A 16,172-nucleotide genomic window follows, 5' to 3' on the forward strand; every position below is an offset into this window, starting at 1 on the left:
GCCGGGGGTGGTGTCCTCAGGTCCAGGTAGCCCTGGTGGGAGACAGCTCAGACACGGGAGCTTGCGGTGGTTGGAGGACAGGTTGAGGCACCAAGTGTTGTGAGGATGGGGCAGGACTTCGCATGGGGGCAGCAGGACACACCAGGGCAGGCCCGGTAGGCACTACACCAGGAGTGAAGGCCGCCGGCGGTGGAGTAGGCCGTGAGCAGGGGGACCAACAGCTTGTGTCAAACCAGAAGAGAGGAGTGACTGGGTGGCGCTAGAAGAAGAAGAGAGAGGTCACCACGAGGTCAGGTCTTAAATAGCGGGGGTAGGCGTGGCTTAGTAGTTGACCTCCGTGATGTATGGCGGCGCTGGTTGACCCAGACCACGAGGCACACACTGGGGAATTGGTGGGGTCGGCTACTCAGCGACAAACTGCGTTTGTAGGGGAGAAATCCACTACAGAATCTCCCTCCCAGCTTATTTCACATATTAACCAGCTTAAATGTGCGTGCGTAAGAAGAGACGTGACCTGCCGCCCAAGCTGCTCACGAGCCGATCAGTGGCGATTGGCGAAGAGGATACATATAAAAGTAGACAGTACAGTATTTGATGGGATGAGGTTAGCGGTAGGGTGGTTAATCTTTAGGTGAAGTAAGCTGGAGTAGGGATTGTTAGTACGGTTGAATCGATTAAATGTTTAATATCGTCTGTTACTGTATTTACACTGTCTACCAATGTGAACCTATATAGTGATCTAATAAATAAATTTCAATTATTCTTTTTTCTATTTGTTTATCTGTTTAAGATCAACTGTTATTTTGTGAATCTTAAAAAAGGTTTTCAGTGAATCCGGATTTTTAGTTCTGTATCATAATACCAATTTGTTTACACTCGTCAGCTGACAGTGAGGGAGGGAGGCGTCGTCCACCACACCAGGTAAAGTTCCGTTTTATAGGGAGACAGCTCGTCTTGTCTTGTCATTTTTGCTCATATATTTTTCTGAGTAATGATTATACTCATTGAATTATAAAAATAAACCCCAAAGAAACTGTATGTAAACCGTGCTGATGTAACTACTGTTGTTGAGTTGACTAGCTGTTGGTCATGTGTTTTTTACGTAAAAGAAGTATGACACACTGAATATGGCGATACGCGCTAAATGTTTTAGACAGAGCTGTAGTTGAAGGGTTCACACTATTTTAATTAACATGCAGTGGAGAAATATATACAAAAGTATTAATTTTAGTAAAATGTTGGGTAACGGTTGAGGAGACAGCTTCAGAAATAACTTACGTAGTGGTTAAGTTCCTACTTACGCTATTTTACCGTGAGTGTGCTTTGATTGGCTAACTAGTTTCCGTTTAATATGAAGGGTTCTTCGGCTAGGAAGGTAGGCAGGCAAGGTTAGGTAGGTTTCTTTGATTGGTTAGGTCAGGTTCTAGTAAATGTTGCCTCTTTTATAATTATAAGTTTCCATGCACAAAAGAAATATGGTTAGGTATGTTTATAGCCACACAACAATCAACTCACGGCGAAATAAATGCCAAATGCCGACAAGAGTCACAGTCAAATATACTGTAGTTCTTGCGTTGTTTGCCGGTAATGGACGATTAGCCAATCAGACAGCACTCACGGTAAGATAGTGTTAGTAGGAACTTAGCCGGCCATGGCAATAACTTATGGATTTGAGTATTATCGTATTTTATTTTCGGTCATCCGGGGAATCTTGGGAGGGTCTCAGTGGTGTGTTGCTATAAACATGGGACTTGGTTCATTATTATTTGCTAAAGTGTTCAGTGGTTCATTAATTCTAAAACTTCAGAACAAATACTGTAGTTATGTTAATTTACTAGATGTAACCTTTTGTTCTTAGACCCAAAATGGACAAGTCTATAACATCATTATCACAAGACAAAAAAGATGAACCTCAGAAAGAAGAAGAAGAAGAAGAGTCTGAGGATGAAGACTCAGAGGAAGAGGAGGAACCTAAGCTGAAGTATGAGAGGATCTCGGGTGACCTGCGGGAGATACTGAAGAAAGATGGAGCATCGTGTATTGCTGCCAACTCTAAGGTAAATTGCATCACATGTTCAAAATATTATTGTCCATAAAGGCTATTGTACCATCCCCTACTTTTTCATAAGGTACCGGTAAGGTACGGTATTAAATTAATTATTTGGAAATTCATGATTCATGATGATTTCTAAGATTATAACCTACACAATTACATGGGGGGGAGGGGGGGCTGTGTTGTTTCGTGAATTTGCAGGTAATACCGGTTCCTTATGTAAAAAGTAGGGTATGGTACAATTGCAGAAATGTGCTCCTACGCCCCATGTGGTAACTCGTGTCACCAAACGGCCAACTTATATGACCTATGGCAAACCTATCCACCAATCACGTCCATCATTACATGACCAATACCCATTCATTCATAAATAGTGATACTACCACTGTGACGGTGCCGTTTGGAGACTGATTACCACAGGGGTATAGGACAACATCTCCTTAACTGTACGATGGCTGCCAAGATTATCATTTTTGTCAGAACATTTTGGGTTACAATTGATGAATGTTTCAGAAATGGTGTTGATGTTTATATGAGTGAATTGTTGTAATACAAATTAATACATTTTAACAAAATGATTGTTCTCTCTACGTATAATTCTTGTCTGAATATGTGAATAAACATGTAACATATATCACTCAGGATATTATAGTTTACTCTAGTAAAACCATTTTCTCTAATACTGTGCAGAGCAAAAGAGTAAATATTATAGTACAGGCAGTCATCTGCTTACATACGACTTCTGTTCCTATGGATGTTCTTTAGTTGAACCGCATACCCTGTGCATACTGTACTTACAGAACAATGTTTAAAATCCCACTTTATCAGAGCCTAAGTCTTTATATACATATAAAATCACTTAATTTAAGAGAAAAGAACAAATAGAATGACAAATTGCAGTAAATGGAAGTAAAAAATAAGTCCTCAGGTAAATAATACACTGTCAGCTTAAAGTTTAACCTCATTTGTATTGGTTAATGGTTGTAAGTCAGATGTACATAACCTGAGGACCGTCTGTACTCTATTGTGGCTTAGGAATATAGAAAAAAATATAAAACTATAAAATGCAAACAATGAAGAACACACACACACACATCGGTTCCATTATGAGAATTCCCTAAGGAGATGGTTCAGCTGGCAGTGGAACTTTCCTGCTATCTTGGCCACATTGAAACACTAAAACATTTTGAGGGAATTGTTGCTTGTGTAGTTTAAAAACCTGCAGCTTTGACAGTGTTTAAATCACTTTAATAATGGACTGACTGCCTTTTTGTTTTATTTTTCTTGCAGTTAATCATCATTGGAACAAACTGGGGACGCATCCACGTGCTGGACCATCTTGGCAACAAAGTGAAGGAGTTCGCCTCTCACACCAACCCCGTCACGATGCTAGATATGGATGGAAACGGCGACTACATTGCCTCGTGTTCACATGATCGCAAGGTAACCATTTGACTGACATGACATTCAGTGCCTTGGGTCCCCAGAGAGAGTTGTGCCCATACCCTGGTTGCTGCTGCATATTCTAGGCTTCCACCCAGGGTTTGTGATGGTGAGCGGGGACATTACATTCTGGGTTTATCCAACAGCTGCTCTTATGTTATTGTGGCTACTCCTCGCATGTGTGGAAAATGGCCATAAAATGTTGATGATAATGATATATATATATTAGTGAAATCATTTAAGGTACAGATCAATTACTTTATTCCAACATTTAAAAGCAAAACTAGATTAATGATACAGTAGCCAGGTTGTGAGTTATTAAAAGATTGATTGATTGAAACTTATTTAGCCAGAAAAACACAAAGTGAATAATAAGAACAATATTGAGTATTTACTATTGTCTTCAGGTTGTCATCCAAGGCTTATACACAACAGAGAACTCACACAACCTTGTCATGGACAGTCCTGTGCGGAGTGTGGCCCTAGATCCAGCGTACTTCAAGCCTCGCTCTGGCCGCCGCTTCGTTGTAGGTCAGCACCTCGTGTTTTGTCGTGTCAGACCATAGATAGTTACACCCACAAAGCGATGCAATTAAAGGCTTGAAATTCTCTATCATCTGGCATCCAAGTTTGTTATTGCCTTCATTTGTTTTTTACAGTAAAGTGGAACCAAGTGATCAGAACACCTGAATACAAACAATTTCCTCAGTCCTGGATATTTTGCTCCACATTTTCTTAAAACCCTGACAAGACACTTTTTTCATTAACATGCACCATTATAATACAGTACACCATGTCACAATAATCAAGAAACTGAACACGTGTTGTACGTATTAGTTGACGTAGCGTGTTAGTTGAAGATATTGTGTCACCGTTATTTACATCAGCAGTTATTTAAACCATCTGCGAGACAAACTTTACATTTGTCTTGGTAACTTTCTTATTCATAGGAAGAAAGTGAATACTGTACAATATTACAAATACTAAATTATATCTTTATATTTAGTCCAAATATTTGATGTAGTAATTGTGTTATTTCTGCTTAGGTACAAACAAGGTGATTCTTTATGAAAAGGCATTATTTGGGCAGCTACGGCCAACAGTCCTTAGCGAGAACAGTGGACCTGCCAGAGCCATGAAGTGGGCGGGACAGTTTCTTGCTTGGGCCACTGACTCTGGGGTGAGAGTCATGGACATGAACACAAAGGCAGTCATCACTCTGATTAAACGGGACCACAGCTTAGCGTAAGTAGTCTTGTCAACTTCTTGTTACTTACCAATATACAATGTGTACATTGGAATGTAAGCACAGTAGCCATAAGGAAGTTAATGGATGATAATTTTGAGATCCAAACCATAATAGTTTATTTGTGAAGACTAATGTACTTGTCATATTCAAGCTGTAAAATTGTTCTTCATTTATCTGTCTGTCCTGAGCTTTGTTTTACAATGTGTACATAGAAACTTCTAAGGAATTTTATTATATTTGTCATAGGTTTGAGTTTACACAGCACAGTACACATTGTTTTTTGTTTTTTTGCTTTTTTACTTAAAAAATTTCCAGCTAGCAGACTTGAACAGAAAGCATTTGTTTGTTGCTGTGAAATATAGATTGTTAATACTGTATTGTGATAAAAGATTTTTCACTTAATTTTCTTGACCATGTTATTGTGCATTACAGTCTGCCTTGTGAACAGTATCCGCCACACCTGTGTTGGCCCGATGACCGCACACTCATAGTGGGTTGGGGAGACTCTGTCAAGGTGTGTCGGGTGAGGGATCGTGCTAGCAATCCTTCTCAGCTCTCCACCGGCCCTGTAGATCTGCCGCCACACTACCTCGAGATTGGTAAGTCGTCTTGGTTATTTTTACATATAGCAAATTAGTATAACCTCACAACCTTCTGTACACCTTCATATATTATTGTGCTTCATGATTGTCTCCATCATTCTACACGTTCAAGATTTGTAATGCAGTAGTTCATCTTGTCCTCAGTTTACATGTTCACAACCGACTTCTACGTGTGCGGTGTTGGGCCGCTGGATGAGCACCTGGTGGTTCTGGCATACAACAAACAGACTGACCTCTCCCTGGCCAGTCTTGGGGTAGACTCCCGCAGGCCACAGATGCGTGTCCTGGAGCCCCTACAAGGAACATTTGAGGAGATATCTAAGGATGTGCTTGGCATAAGGTGCTACCAGGAGTATAAGCCAGCCAACTACCACCTGGGTAAGTAAACGCTTATAAGCACTGTATATTCTTCAAGGTGTTTTGTCAATTGTATGTGATTGGATATAACTGCCATTTAGGCCATCCAGTCATAGTCGTCTCTCTATCGAATGTGTATTTTGATAAAGCACCAAATTTTCTTTTATCTTGCTGTTTAAGGTGTCCCTCATATTTCCTAAAATCTCAAAATTATTAAGGACTAGAGCTCCTATTATTTTAAATTTGGAGCTTTTACTGTAGCCCCAAATTTTATCTGATGTCTGACACCCAGATATTACTTTCCTAGTTTTAAAGAAGTGGTCCCAAAGATTACCGTCCCACTTAGTTTTGTCCACCAATGTATTCTCAACTCCTAGAAACTTGCTAGTGCTGTACAGTATACAGCTGGTGATGACTACTAAATATCCCCAAACACCTATATTAATAAATGATGCCTCTCTGTACAGAATGTCTGGTGGAGGAGCGTCAGTTCTACATTGTGTGTCCCCAGGATGTGGTCGTCGCCAAACCACGCAGCGCCGATGACCGCATTGAGTGGTTGTTGGAGCATGACAAGCACGCAGAAGCCCTGGAGGTACTGTAGTGTTCGCCATATTGGTCTGATGTCTGTCAATTATTACTTTCTATAATATGAATTTGACAGAACAGGGAAGATATTAGGAAGTTATAATGTAAGAACTAAGTAAAGAGATGCTTTGGATATATTATATGTTGACACTAAGTAGACACACTGTGGACACTAGACATAGACAATACAGTACAGTGCAGTATAGTTGTACTGTAGTATATATGAATTCATCCTATGCATTTACTCTTAAGGTGATTATAGTTTTATCTTATACACTTCTATTGTTTACTGTAGTCATGCTCACAGTATTTATAGGTTTGAGATACATGAGGAAAAATCACAAATTGATGAGGTTTTATCTTGAAATACAGTATTGTTAATATTGTCTTACCATTATAACCAGCTTTATGATTATACCATGAGTATGATGAGATAGAGTGTGTTTCAGGGGAATCTGTCCAGTGTAGCTGACACCCCTTGGTGTTTCAGGTGGTGCAGACGTCCAGGGAGGTGCACCGCTACACTCTGCTTAGTGTAGGCAGAGTGTACTTAGACCATCTGATCGCCTGCAGTAGTTTCCAGGACGCGGCTAAACTCTGCACACAAATACTTGGTGAGTATAGTAGACACACTGTACAGGGCTAACTCCTCTGATCATTTTACCTATTTCTTTGAAATTTTGTTGGATTCTTTCATATCTTTTCCCTTAATGTATTATAACTTCATGTATAAAAAGTTAATAGGAAGAGTGTTTACAAATTATGGAATCCTCTAAAGTTTTTTTATTATAATTTTCTCCTATTGTTGTGTACAGGCTCTGACAAGGCACTGTGGGAGGAGGCTGTGGTGAGGTTCAATCGTGCCCGTCAGCTGCGTGTGTTAAGTCCACACCTGCCCCTTGGTCACGGCATCAATCTAGACCCAGCTGTGTATCAAATGGTCCTGCTTGACCTGCTCCAAACTGATCATCAGGTGAGCTGTGTCTCTCATTTGCTGTATAAAGATATCCCCCAAACCTTAACCTTATCAAATGAGGCTACCATCTCACATCCAGCCTGGGATTTGTACCATCTCTTTCTCCCTCTCCTGCCTTTCTCTGTGCTGTAACAAAGCTCCTCTACCATTTTATCATTCACCATATATCTCACCTCTCTCAAGCAAACATAATATCCATGAATATCTGAATAAATTTACTCTATACATGTTCACCTCTGTTTTCTGAAAGCTTGACTTGTTGTGTTATAGGAATGCTGCTGATTTATCTGTTGTTATTGGAACTTAATGTGTGATTGTATTACTCACCAGCACCCAAGACCATGAGTGAGGTTTTTACTGTATTAGTGTGAGGATACCTGCACCACAAACCATAGTTAATAGTTACCCAATCATCTAAGAGAGGTTGTCTTTCCCCTATTGGATACATAAATCTTCAGTGTCATTTGTCTACAGAAAAATTATGTGTTTGCCTATTCATTTTTCAGGGTTTTCTTCAAGTTGTGCAGGACTGGCCAGGTCACCTCTACAATGTATCATTTGTCATCAATGCCGTCCTGGAGACCCTGGCCAGGAACACCAATAACATGACACTGCTCCAAGCCCTCGCTCACCTCTACTCAAATATTGACAAGCATGATAAAGCTCTGGCAATCTACCTGAAGTGAGTTTACTCTATACCTGAAGACTTATAATGTTCCTATATGTTGTGTCAGTTTGGTGGAGTTGTGCTTGAGTCACCTTTAAGTCATATGTTAATGATTTATGGGCACAAGTAGGTTTTGGGAGTCTTCAGTTGAACACCTTGATGCTTATGATGCCTTGGGAAGAGGACCCATCAAAAAGTTTCAGGACTTAAACTCATCTCATCCAATTAGTGTGTTAACATGTTCACTTTTAGATTAATCCCAGTGGGTCACAATACACTCCAGCCACCACCTGTTATGTTTTGTGGCAAAAGTTCATACCAGTTTGTAGCTTTGATCAAATAGTATACATGGTGAATATACCAAATAAATATCCATCAATCTATGTCATTCTTTACAGATTAAAACATAAGGACGTTTTCCATCTCATTGGTCGTCACAATCTGTACGGCTGTGTGGCAAAGCACGTGGTGGAACTCATGTCCCTGGATATATCTTCAACGCTGGACATCTGCTGCCAACACGTTAATATTGTTCCACCAGACACTGTGGTGTTTGCGCTCTCTTCTCACCAATACTTTCTCTACAGGGTAAGTATGAGATAAAGAAGATAAGTTGACTGACACCCACAAGGATGTGACCACTGTAGGAGGTTGTCTCTGTGAAGGATTACAATTGTTTAGTGGTCCTAGTGTCTGGATGGTAGTTCTTTTGTACATCGTGTGTTCACTCCACTTTAATCCCATATATTTGTTCAGCTGTCATCCTCACAGCTTTTGTTGTGAGGAAGTGTGACAAAGAAATAAATTTATTATTTCTTTTCCTTTTTACAAGTCTCACATTTGTACTTCACACACACACATGTTCTGTTACGATCCTATAATAAAGTTTCTCCAGGTACCCACTTCACCACATTACTCATATCTATGTCCAGGGCCAATCAGTAATTTCGGATATGTGGCCTTGGAGCCTTGTTTTGAGAATTTGTCTTATGTTCATGAGGATGGTGAGGTTCATGCTGCTTTGGTTGTTCATTAATTTGCTGGTGTTCAGTAGAGACTCAATCCCAGTTGTGATTTTTGCCACACAGCTTTAACAGGAGTATAATGGTAGAGATATACGGTATATGGGAAAGTGTCACCGTGTGGAAGGTTTTGATGCTCCTGTAGTGATGTTCAGTATTATGTGATGACTCTGCCTCTGGTTCATCATAAATTGTTTACTTATTTTCTCACACTGCTAATGATTGGATGATAGTAGTAGTCGTTATTAAGGAGTAATGGTTACCTTCATTTGACTCTGGCAGTACCTGGATGCTCTCTATGAACATCGTCGTGAACTGAGCAAAAAGTTCCACAGCCAGCTGGTGACACTGTATGCAGACTTGGACAAGAAGAAACTGCTGCCATTCCTGCTGGAGTCATCTTCGTACGACCTCCGGGGTGCTCTTGACGACTGCCAGGCTCGCTGCCTCACTGTGGAAACCATTAACCTACTCAGTCAGTTCACATCAGTCATTCACAATATATGTGTAGTTTTTCATGTAGGGTGACTTCAGTTTCCCTCATGGAACCTTATTCCCTTGAGATATTAATACTGTAATGTATAATTTTCTTCATGTACTACAATCCTGTTTTGCACCAAATCTAAAGCATTTTTGGGGACCACAGTTCAGTACAGTGTTAAATTCTGAATTGTGTGCTTAACCCCTTGTGTTTGGGGTTGCCTCTGCCCTCAATAAAATACTTTTGTTTTCCAAATATATTATTGAAAGTGGTATCCCTGTAGTGAAGGGGTTAAGCAAGATACTGTACAGTGTTTTTTTTTACAAGGGGATTAACCCACCCGGGCACAGGTCACTAACCCACATCGGGGCCTGGGGGGCGAAAATTTAATAATAATCATAATAATAATAATAATAATAATAATAATAATAAAGAACCTTAAAGAAATGCAAAAATGAAAAAAAAATCAAAAGTGAGAAACAATATATGTACAGTATGTTGCATTGTCAATAGTAAGAGAAACAATTGAGACCCTGCAATTGTGTGTAAATGAAGCAGAAGTCAGATCAGCAACCTGGGACTTGGTCACAATTTTTGTGATGCCATATGGCAGCAGGGTCTACCATTAGACAACATATTATGCTTCCAATATCTTCCCAGGCAGTAGTACCTCCCAGATTTGGTAGCTGTACAGTGTAAGTTTCGGGTATTCCAGGTATATTTTCAAATGTATGACGAAATATTTATGTTTATTAGTATATAATAACAGGCTCTAAGTAAGTCTGGTATGTTGCAGATCGAATGGGTAGCAGTATGCAGTCTCTGGAGCTGATCTTGGAGGAGCAACACGACCTCCAGTGGGCCATACGACTATGTAAGGAGCACGATGATGTTGACCTCTGGGGCCGCCTTATTAACTATGCCTTAGATAGACCAGGTAAGGAAAGATTCTCTTATATATAAAAGATTTTGTGTTATAGTGTGTATATAAAAAACCTACACTCATACCTATACATTGAAATTGAAATCACCAATAGAAAAGTTTTTGAAAGGAGCAAATGGTAAAAGTTTGAATAATTTTATAAACTAATAAGCTGTCGAGTCATTAATACCGAAGGATACATAAATATTTGGAGATCATAATGTTTGTAAGAGATTGTTTGCATCACTTAATTTTAAATGTGGCAAAAAGTAGTATGTCTGGTGTCATGTTAGTAGTGATGGCATATAAGAAACTAGATAAATGCTGCTGTTAGCGTGTTATTTGGTTCATTTCCGACCTGGGGTACACTCACAAAAAAAACACAGTCTTTATAAAGTATGAAACTACAACCCCAGCTATTTATGTTTTAATATTTACAACTCCTTCATATACCCAATTTCCCCAGGCAAATATAAATAATAATCAGGTTGTTTTACTGTATTTCAGAATATGTCCGTGAGTTACTGAACAACATTGGCACACACATTGACCCTTTGCTCATAATTAATCAAATTCCAAAGGGGATGGAAATTCCTGGACTCAGAGATGCACTGGTTAAGATTCTTCATGATTATCATCTACAGGTGAGTGAGTGATCGTCTGATATCACAAAAGGTAGAAAGTTCACAAAAAAGTAAAAAGTATTATGGTTGATTTGTCTTTTTTCTCTGCCTTCAGAATTTAACTTTTTTGGTGTTTATTTTGTTTTAATTTGTTTATTGTTATTGAATGAATTGCCAGTAAGAGCGGACAAATCTTCGTCACACTACGGGGGACTCCACGAGGTCATAAAATAGTAACATAACAGAAAATAGAAATAAAGTATCGATAAATCTGGGTTTTCTGTGATGAATCTTTGCACATGAAAGTTTGGTTAAAAATTTATTGTAATTTTTTAAAGTTAATCAAAATCACAGATGGACATACTATATCAATAGCCTGGGGTGATGGGAATATTTACAGATGTTGAACAGGTCTGATGCATTGTGGGAAGTTGAGTAAGATTCCTGCATCGTGGTTGGCTGATGGGCACAGTAATTTAAGTTTTGCATTCATGGCTTCTTCTTATGGTTGGAGCTTAACTGAACACTGGTGAATGACCTTATTATTAGACAGAATTATGTGTGGATTAAGTAATTCTTATTATTTTTTATGGCTTTCAGATTGAACTCAGAACAGGCTGCCAGAGAATTTTGGTGTCAGACAGTAGCAATCTGCTTCATAAACTCATATCTACTCAGAATGCTGCCTTTCCTGTATATGGTAATGTACACAACTTTAAACTATTGGGAGTTGTAGACATTTTTATAGCCAGATCATAAAGTGTATTCATGTAGCAGAGATGATTATCTCTGTCAGTCTGTTCATTAACAAACTGACCAGCAAATCTCTTTGACAAAGTTTAATATAACTTAAACTACTCCATACTTTAAATTTCTTAAAAAAATCATGATTCTCTAACTTTCTTTTTCCTCACACTATCTTATGTCATATTATTGCTTCAACATTGTGTATCTCCCCCTTACACTGCCCTTCACCATAATCCTCTTCTCCCTATATATTCATCCTTCATCTGTAGCATCTGCAATGATTTACAAGCATCAAGAAGTCACAAGATTTATCATAAGACAAAATAATAATATTGGTAGCTAATTATTACTGATGGCATCATCAACCCACAGGTGACACTGAGTGTGCTGCCTGCAACAAGAGAGTCCTCACCTCTGGTAAGTAAACACTGCTGTTATAACTATATTTACTGAGATTGGTTTCCTTGTTTGGAATTCTAAGTTTTCTCAATATTTTTTCTTTAATTTTGTAATTTATTGTACAGTATTCAAGTCAGGTTGGCACTGGACATTTACAATGGGTCTTTTTTATACCTTACTAGGTATAGAGTTGCCTCCATTTCCTCTTGTTTGTCTTATACACTGTTTGTGACATGAAGCAGTAATGAGGGGACCACCACTTTACATAGGCTGGATCTTACTGTACAGTTTTAGGTTCGGGATGTTTCAGCTCTTGATACTGAGGTCTAGTTAGTGACCTCTCCTCTGACTAAAGTTCCCTCGTTTTACATGAATGGGTATTTTAACATGTAAGTGATGGAACATGCCCACAGTAATCTCCCTGTGCTTTTAGAAATGTATCCAACTTGAGTTTTGGCAGATTATACCATTGATATTTTATGTTTCGAACCACATACAGGTAGATCTTTATTTATGATATCCCAATCTATGTTAATTCATGGTAACAATGCTGATATATATTAAGACCACTCCTCTATTTGCGATGTAAACAGGCTAGCATTAACGCTAACTCGGCATATGGAAGACATTACTCACTTCATTTGTCAGCCAAGGCATCATCTACCCGAACGTCGCCTCGTGGCCATCTGGTGAACTACAGTCCACCCATTGTTTCTTCTTGGTTACATGTGTGTAAGAAATGAAGCTCAATGTTTATTGATTACCACCGGTGCTGTTATTTAGCATCAGTCTTTTTTTTCCTTTACAGTGAGAGGACGTCACCGAAGTTCATATTATACTCTGTTTTGGTGACTGTGAGGTGGCTTTTGCTATGTTTTTTGTGACTGAAAAATGCTTTGCCTCTGTTGTTGTGAACACGGGGTGAGCTTGTTCTCAAGCTAAAGATGTTAGATGTTCCATTTGTCACCAACAGGTCGAGGAGATATGGCTGGCTTAACAGTGTTCGCTTGTCGACATGTCTACCACAATGACTGCATGCCCGAAGACCCCGAAGAGCAGGTAAGAACAACGAAAGATTGTCTCTTGTAGACACACAGCCACACCTATGCTCTCAAACTGTCAGTCACAGACTCCAGCATTCAACCTTTATCACCCCGTTTACACTCTCTCCTACTCCAACACACACAGACTCCCACCATAACTATCATCTCTTGTTAACACCCACTACAGTACTTGTTCTCACTACCTTTCCTTTTAACTGCAACTCTCAACGATACTACAAATGGTTACTCACATTACAGTATATTATTTACACACACACACACAAGCAAACAAACAAACATTTTAACATTAATTCACCTACATTGTAGGTCAAAAATTTGTGCATTAACACTTCAACACCCAATGTCATATTTACATTCATTCCAGCAGTCAATTACACATACTTACTCTATTCCAGTGGGTTATCCACACACACACACGCATGCACGCACGCACACACACACACACATCCACAAACTTACCCATACCCACTTTCCTTTACCGAGTTCCATATACACATTATGTGCCCAATCATATTCTCAAACCCACACACACAAACACACCTTTCCCTACCTACCCATGCCCTAATCTCTCTTTCAAATTAAATTACTGTATACATTCTGTGTGAACAAACTGTAATAGAGTACAGTACTGTACATATATGCATTTGCATTAGGATAATGACTTAATTTTCTCATCTTCAGGATGTGTGCTTAGTGTGCAGAAATGACAAGAAGAGATTGTTCCTAATGTTGTGAGGTCGGCATCCCAGACTGTTGCACAACAGTGGACACAAGGGAGCATTTAGACACCATCTGTGATGCTCAAGTTCATTACTGATTAACACCCATGAACACTTGGCATTCTTAACAATCATCAACATTCATGGACGTTGACTGATTGCTCCACAGTAGTTGGGCAGAGTTTGTCAGTGGGTCAATAGCTGTGTGGCAACTCAATCCTTCGCTACTCAGATGATATGTAAATTTTAACATGGTTGTATTAAACCAAAAATGTTAACATCTTTAGGGTTTGTGATATTATTAAAGTTAAGTAATATTTGCACATCATGACTCTGTATCTTACAGGACTTCCTACTACACAGCAGGTATATATGTGAAGCATCCCATCCTCATTCTGGTTTTAATTTATATTTACATTGATCTTCTAACTGATTCAGTCTAGTAATATACACATACACACCAAGTATCCTTCTATCATTATGCATTATCAACCATTTTCTTTACAAAGCAGAACAGTGAGGGAAAAGTTTAAGATCTACCTCTGTTTAGTATCCACTCTCTTGCTATTTTTTAATTCCACAACAGTTACTTATATTAAACAACCACAACCTGTTCTGTAAGGCATTGTTACACGTGTGCTTCACTTTCTATACAATCCCTTCACCATCTGTAACAACTTGAAACACATACTCAACACATTCCACAAATTCTTCCTATTGTTTTAGAAATTAACTTTTTCCATATTAATAAAAGTTTCTTATATGTACACTATTTTGACTCCAACATTTAATTAGGCAACATCAAAGGGAAGACATAATCCCCAGAAGTTCATCCTTCCAAAAAAAAACTTACTTTACTCTCATAAGAAAAAATGAAGCAAATGTGTATAGAGAAGTCTTAATAGTGATTTTACAAGTACGTATTGGAAAATTGCATCTGTATGTTGTGGGGAGATAAACAGTTCAGTGAGTCCTCAATACACACACTCTCAACATCCTAGCTCCGAATTTTTCATGCTGTGAACATTACTGACTTTATTTACAGTGAGGTGAAATTTTTGTATAGTACAGTACAGTACAATAGGTTTCTCTCGACTATGGGAAACTACTAATGCTAATACAGTGGGGTATGCTATAACGAATCTAATTGGTTCTAGAACCTTGTTCGTTATAGCATTCGTTCGTTATAGGATTAATCCGTTCCAGGCCCCCAAATACAACCACTTAACACTGAAAAATATAATATAAAATTGTAAAAAAGTGCATAAATATGCATCTAAACCCCTGAAATAAAGAATATCATTAATACTTGTAATAAAAAAACAATAAATTAGCAAAAAAAAAAAATAATAATGTTCGTTGAAGGAGTTTCGTTCGTTATAGCATTCTCAATTTTATAGGTAAAACCGTTCGTTATAGGAATATTCGTAGTAGGATCCGTTCGTTATAGCATACCCCACTGTACTGTGCCGAGCCAGGGAAGTTTAATCATCTTATAAAATACTGAGATATCTGTAATTTGAAAATTTTGGTTTGATTTCATTATCTTAGTTTACAAACTGATAACCTATAAATAACAATTACAGGAGTTCCTATAAATATTATCCAGTGTCTAATATCTTCTCTTAAAAGACATTCCTTACTAGCTAGTGGACGGTGGTACAGTAATGGCTGCAAATTGTCAGTAGCAACAGTTGTCAGGTTGAAGGAACATGTATAAAGATGTTTTAGATTTACTTTAATTAGTTGTACCATGTTGAGGGAGGATCATTTGTCACCACCAGTTATTATGCCAATTCTATATCTAAAGATTCCTTAAAACCCATAATTTTCTTTTGAGGTTTTAAGATTGAACTGAATGTTCCCCAATTGAAGATAAGATTTAGATCATCCAAAAATCTTCCAGTTGAGACAAATATTAGATGATTTCATTGCCCTGAACCCACATTCTGACTGGAGAGTTACTGTAAATAATGTAAGTCCTTGCCTTATGTTAAGTGACCAGGTTGTCATCATTCACGGTAGAATAGCAAGACAAACATCCATGTATATATTGTACTGTCATCATAAACCAAAGATTCTGAAGTTGGTGTTGTATTATATATTTCATTTACAGTGTATCAGAGTTACTTCTTCCATGACGTCACCAAGCTTGGCTGTTGCCTCATACAAGTTCATATATCATCTACTCCTGCAGTGATACAGTACATCATGTGAGCTCTTGACATGATGACAAATCTAATGAAAGTTTACACCACAG

General features: G+C 38.4%; 1 protein-coding gene across 1 annotated transcript; it reads left to right on the forward strand.

Annotated features, from left to right (window-relative positions):
* Positions 1–870: 870 nt before the first annotated feature.
* Positions 871–14,677, forward strand: LOC121875342 (vacuolar protein sorting-associated protein 41 homolog). Its single transcript, XM_042379857.1, has 19 exons — positions 871–921; positions 1,859–2,057; positions 3,344–3,496; positions 3,904–4,027; positions 4,543–4,741; positions 5,178–5,344; positions 5,492–5,725; positions 6,172–6,299; positions 6,783–6,906; positions 7,108–7,265; positions 7,775–7,950; positions 8,334–8,523; positions 9,240–9,432; positions 10,235–10,375; positions 10,868–11,004; positions 11,584–11,683; positions 12,103–12,147; positions 13,103–13,188; positions 13,875–14,677. Exons 2-19 carry the CDS (start codon positions 1,866–1,868, stop codon positions 13,926–13,928), a joined length of 2,601 nt encoding a protein of 866 aa, XP_042235791.1. The 5' UTR covers positions 871–921; positions 1,859–1,865; the 3' UTR covers positions 13,929–14,677.
* The last annotated feature ends 1,495 nt before the right edge of the window (positions 14,678–16,172 follow it).

This window comes from Homarus americanus, unplaced genomic scaffold (genome assembly GCF_018991925.1).
Source record: "Homarus americanus isolate GMGI-L3 unplaced genomic scaffold, GMGI_Hamer_2.0 scaffold56241, whole genome shotgun sequence".
Lineage (NCBI taxonomy): Eukaryota > Metazoa > Arthropoda > Malacostraca > Decapoda > Nephropidae > Homarus > Homarus americanus.

Coding starts and splice junctions, on each gene's coding strand:
- LOC121875342 (XM_042379857.1), top strand. CDS start 1,866: ATGGACAAGTCTATAACATCATTATCACAAGACAAAAAAGATGAACCT. Junction 6,907..7,107: donor ACTCTGCACACAAATACTTG/GTGAGTATAGTA, acceptor TGTTGTGTACAG/GCTCTGACAAGGCACTGTGG. Junction 9,433..10,234: donor GGAAACCATTAACCTACTCA/GTCAGTTCACAT, acceptor GGTATGTTGCAG/ATCGAATGGGTAGCAGTATG.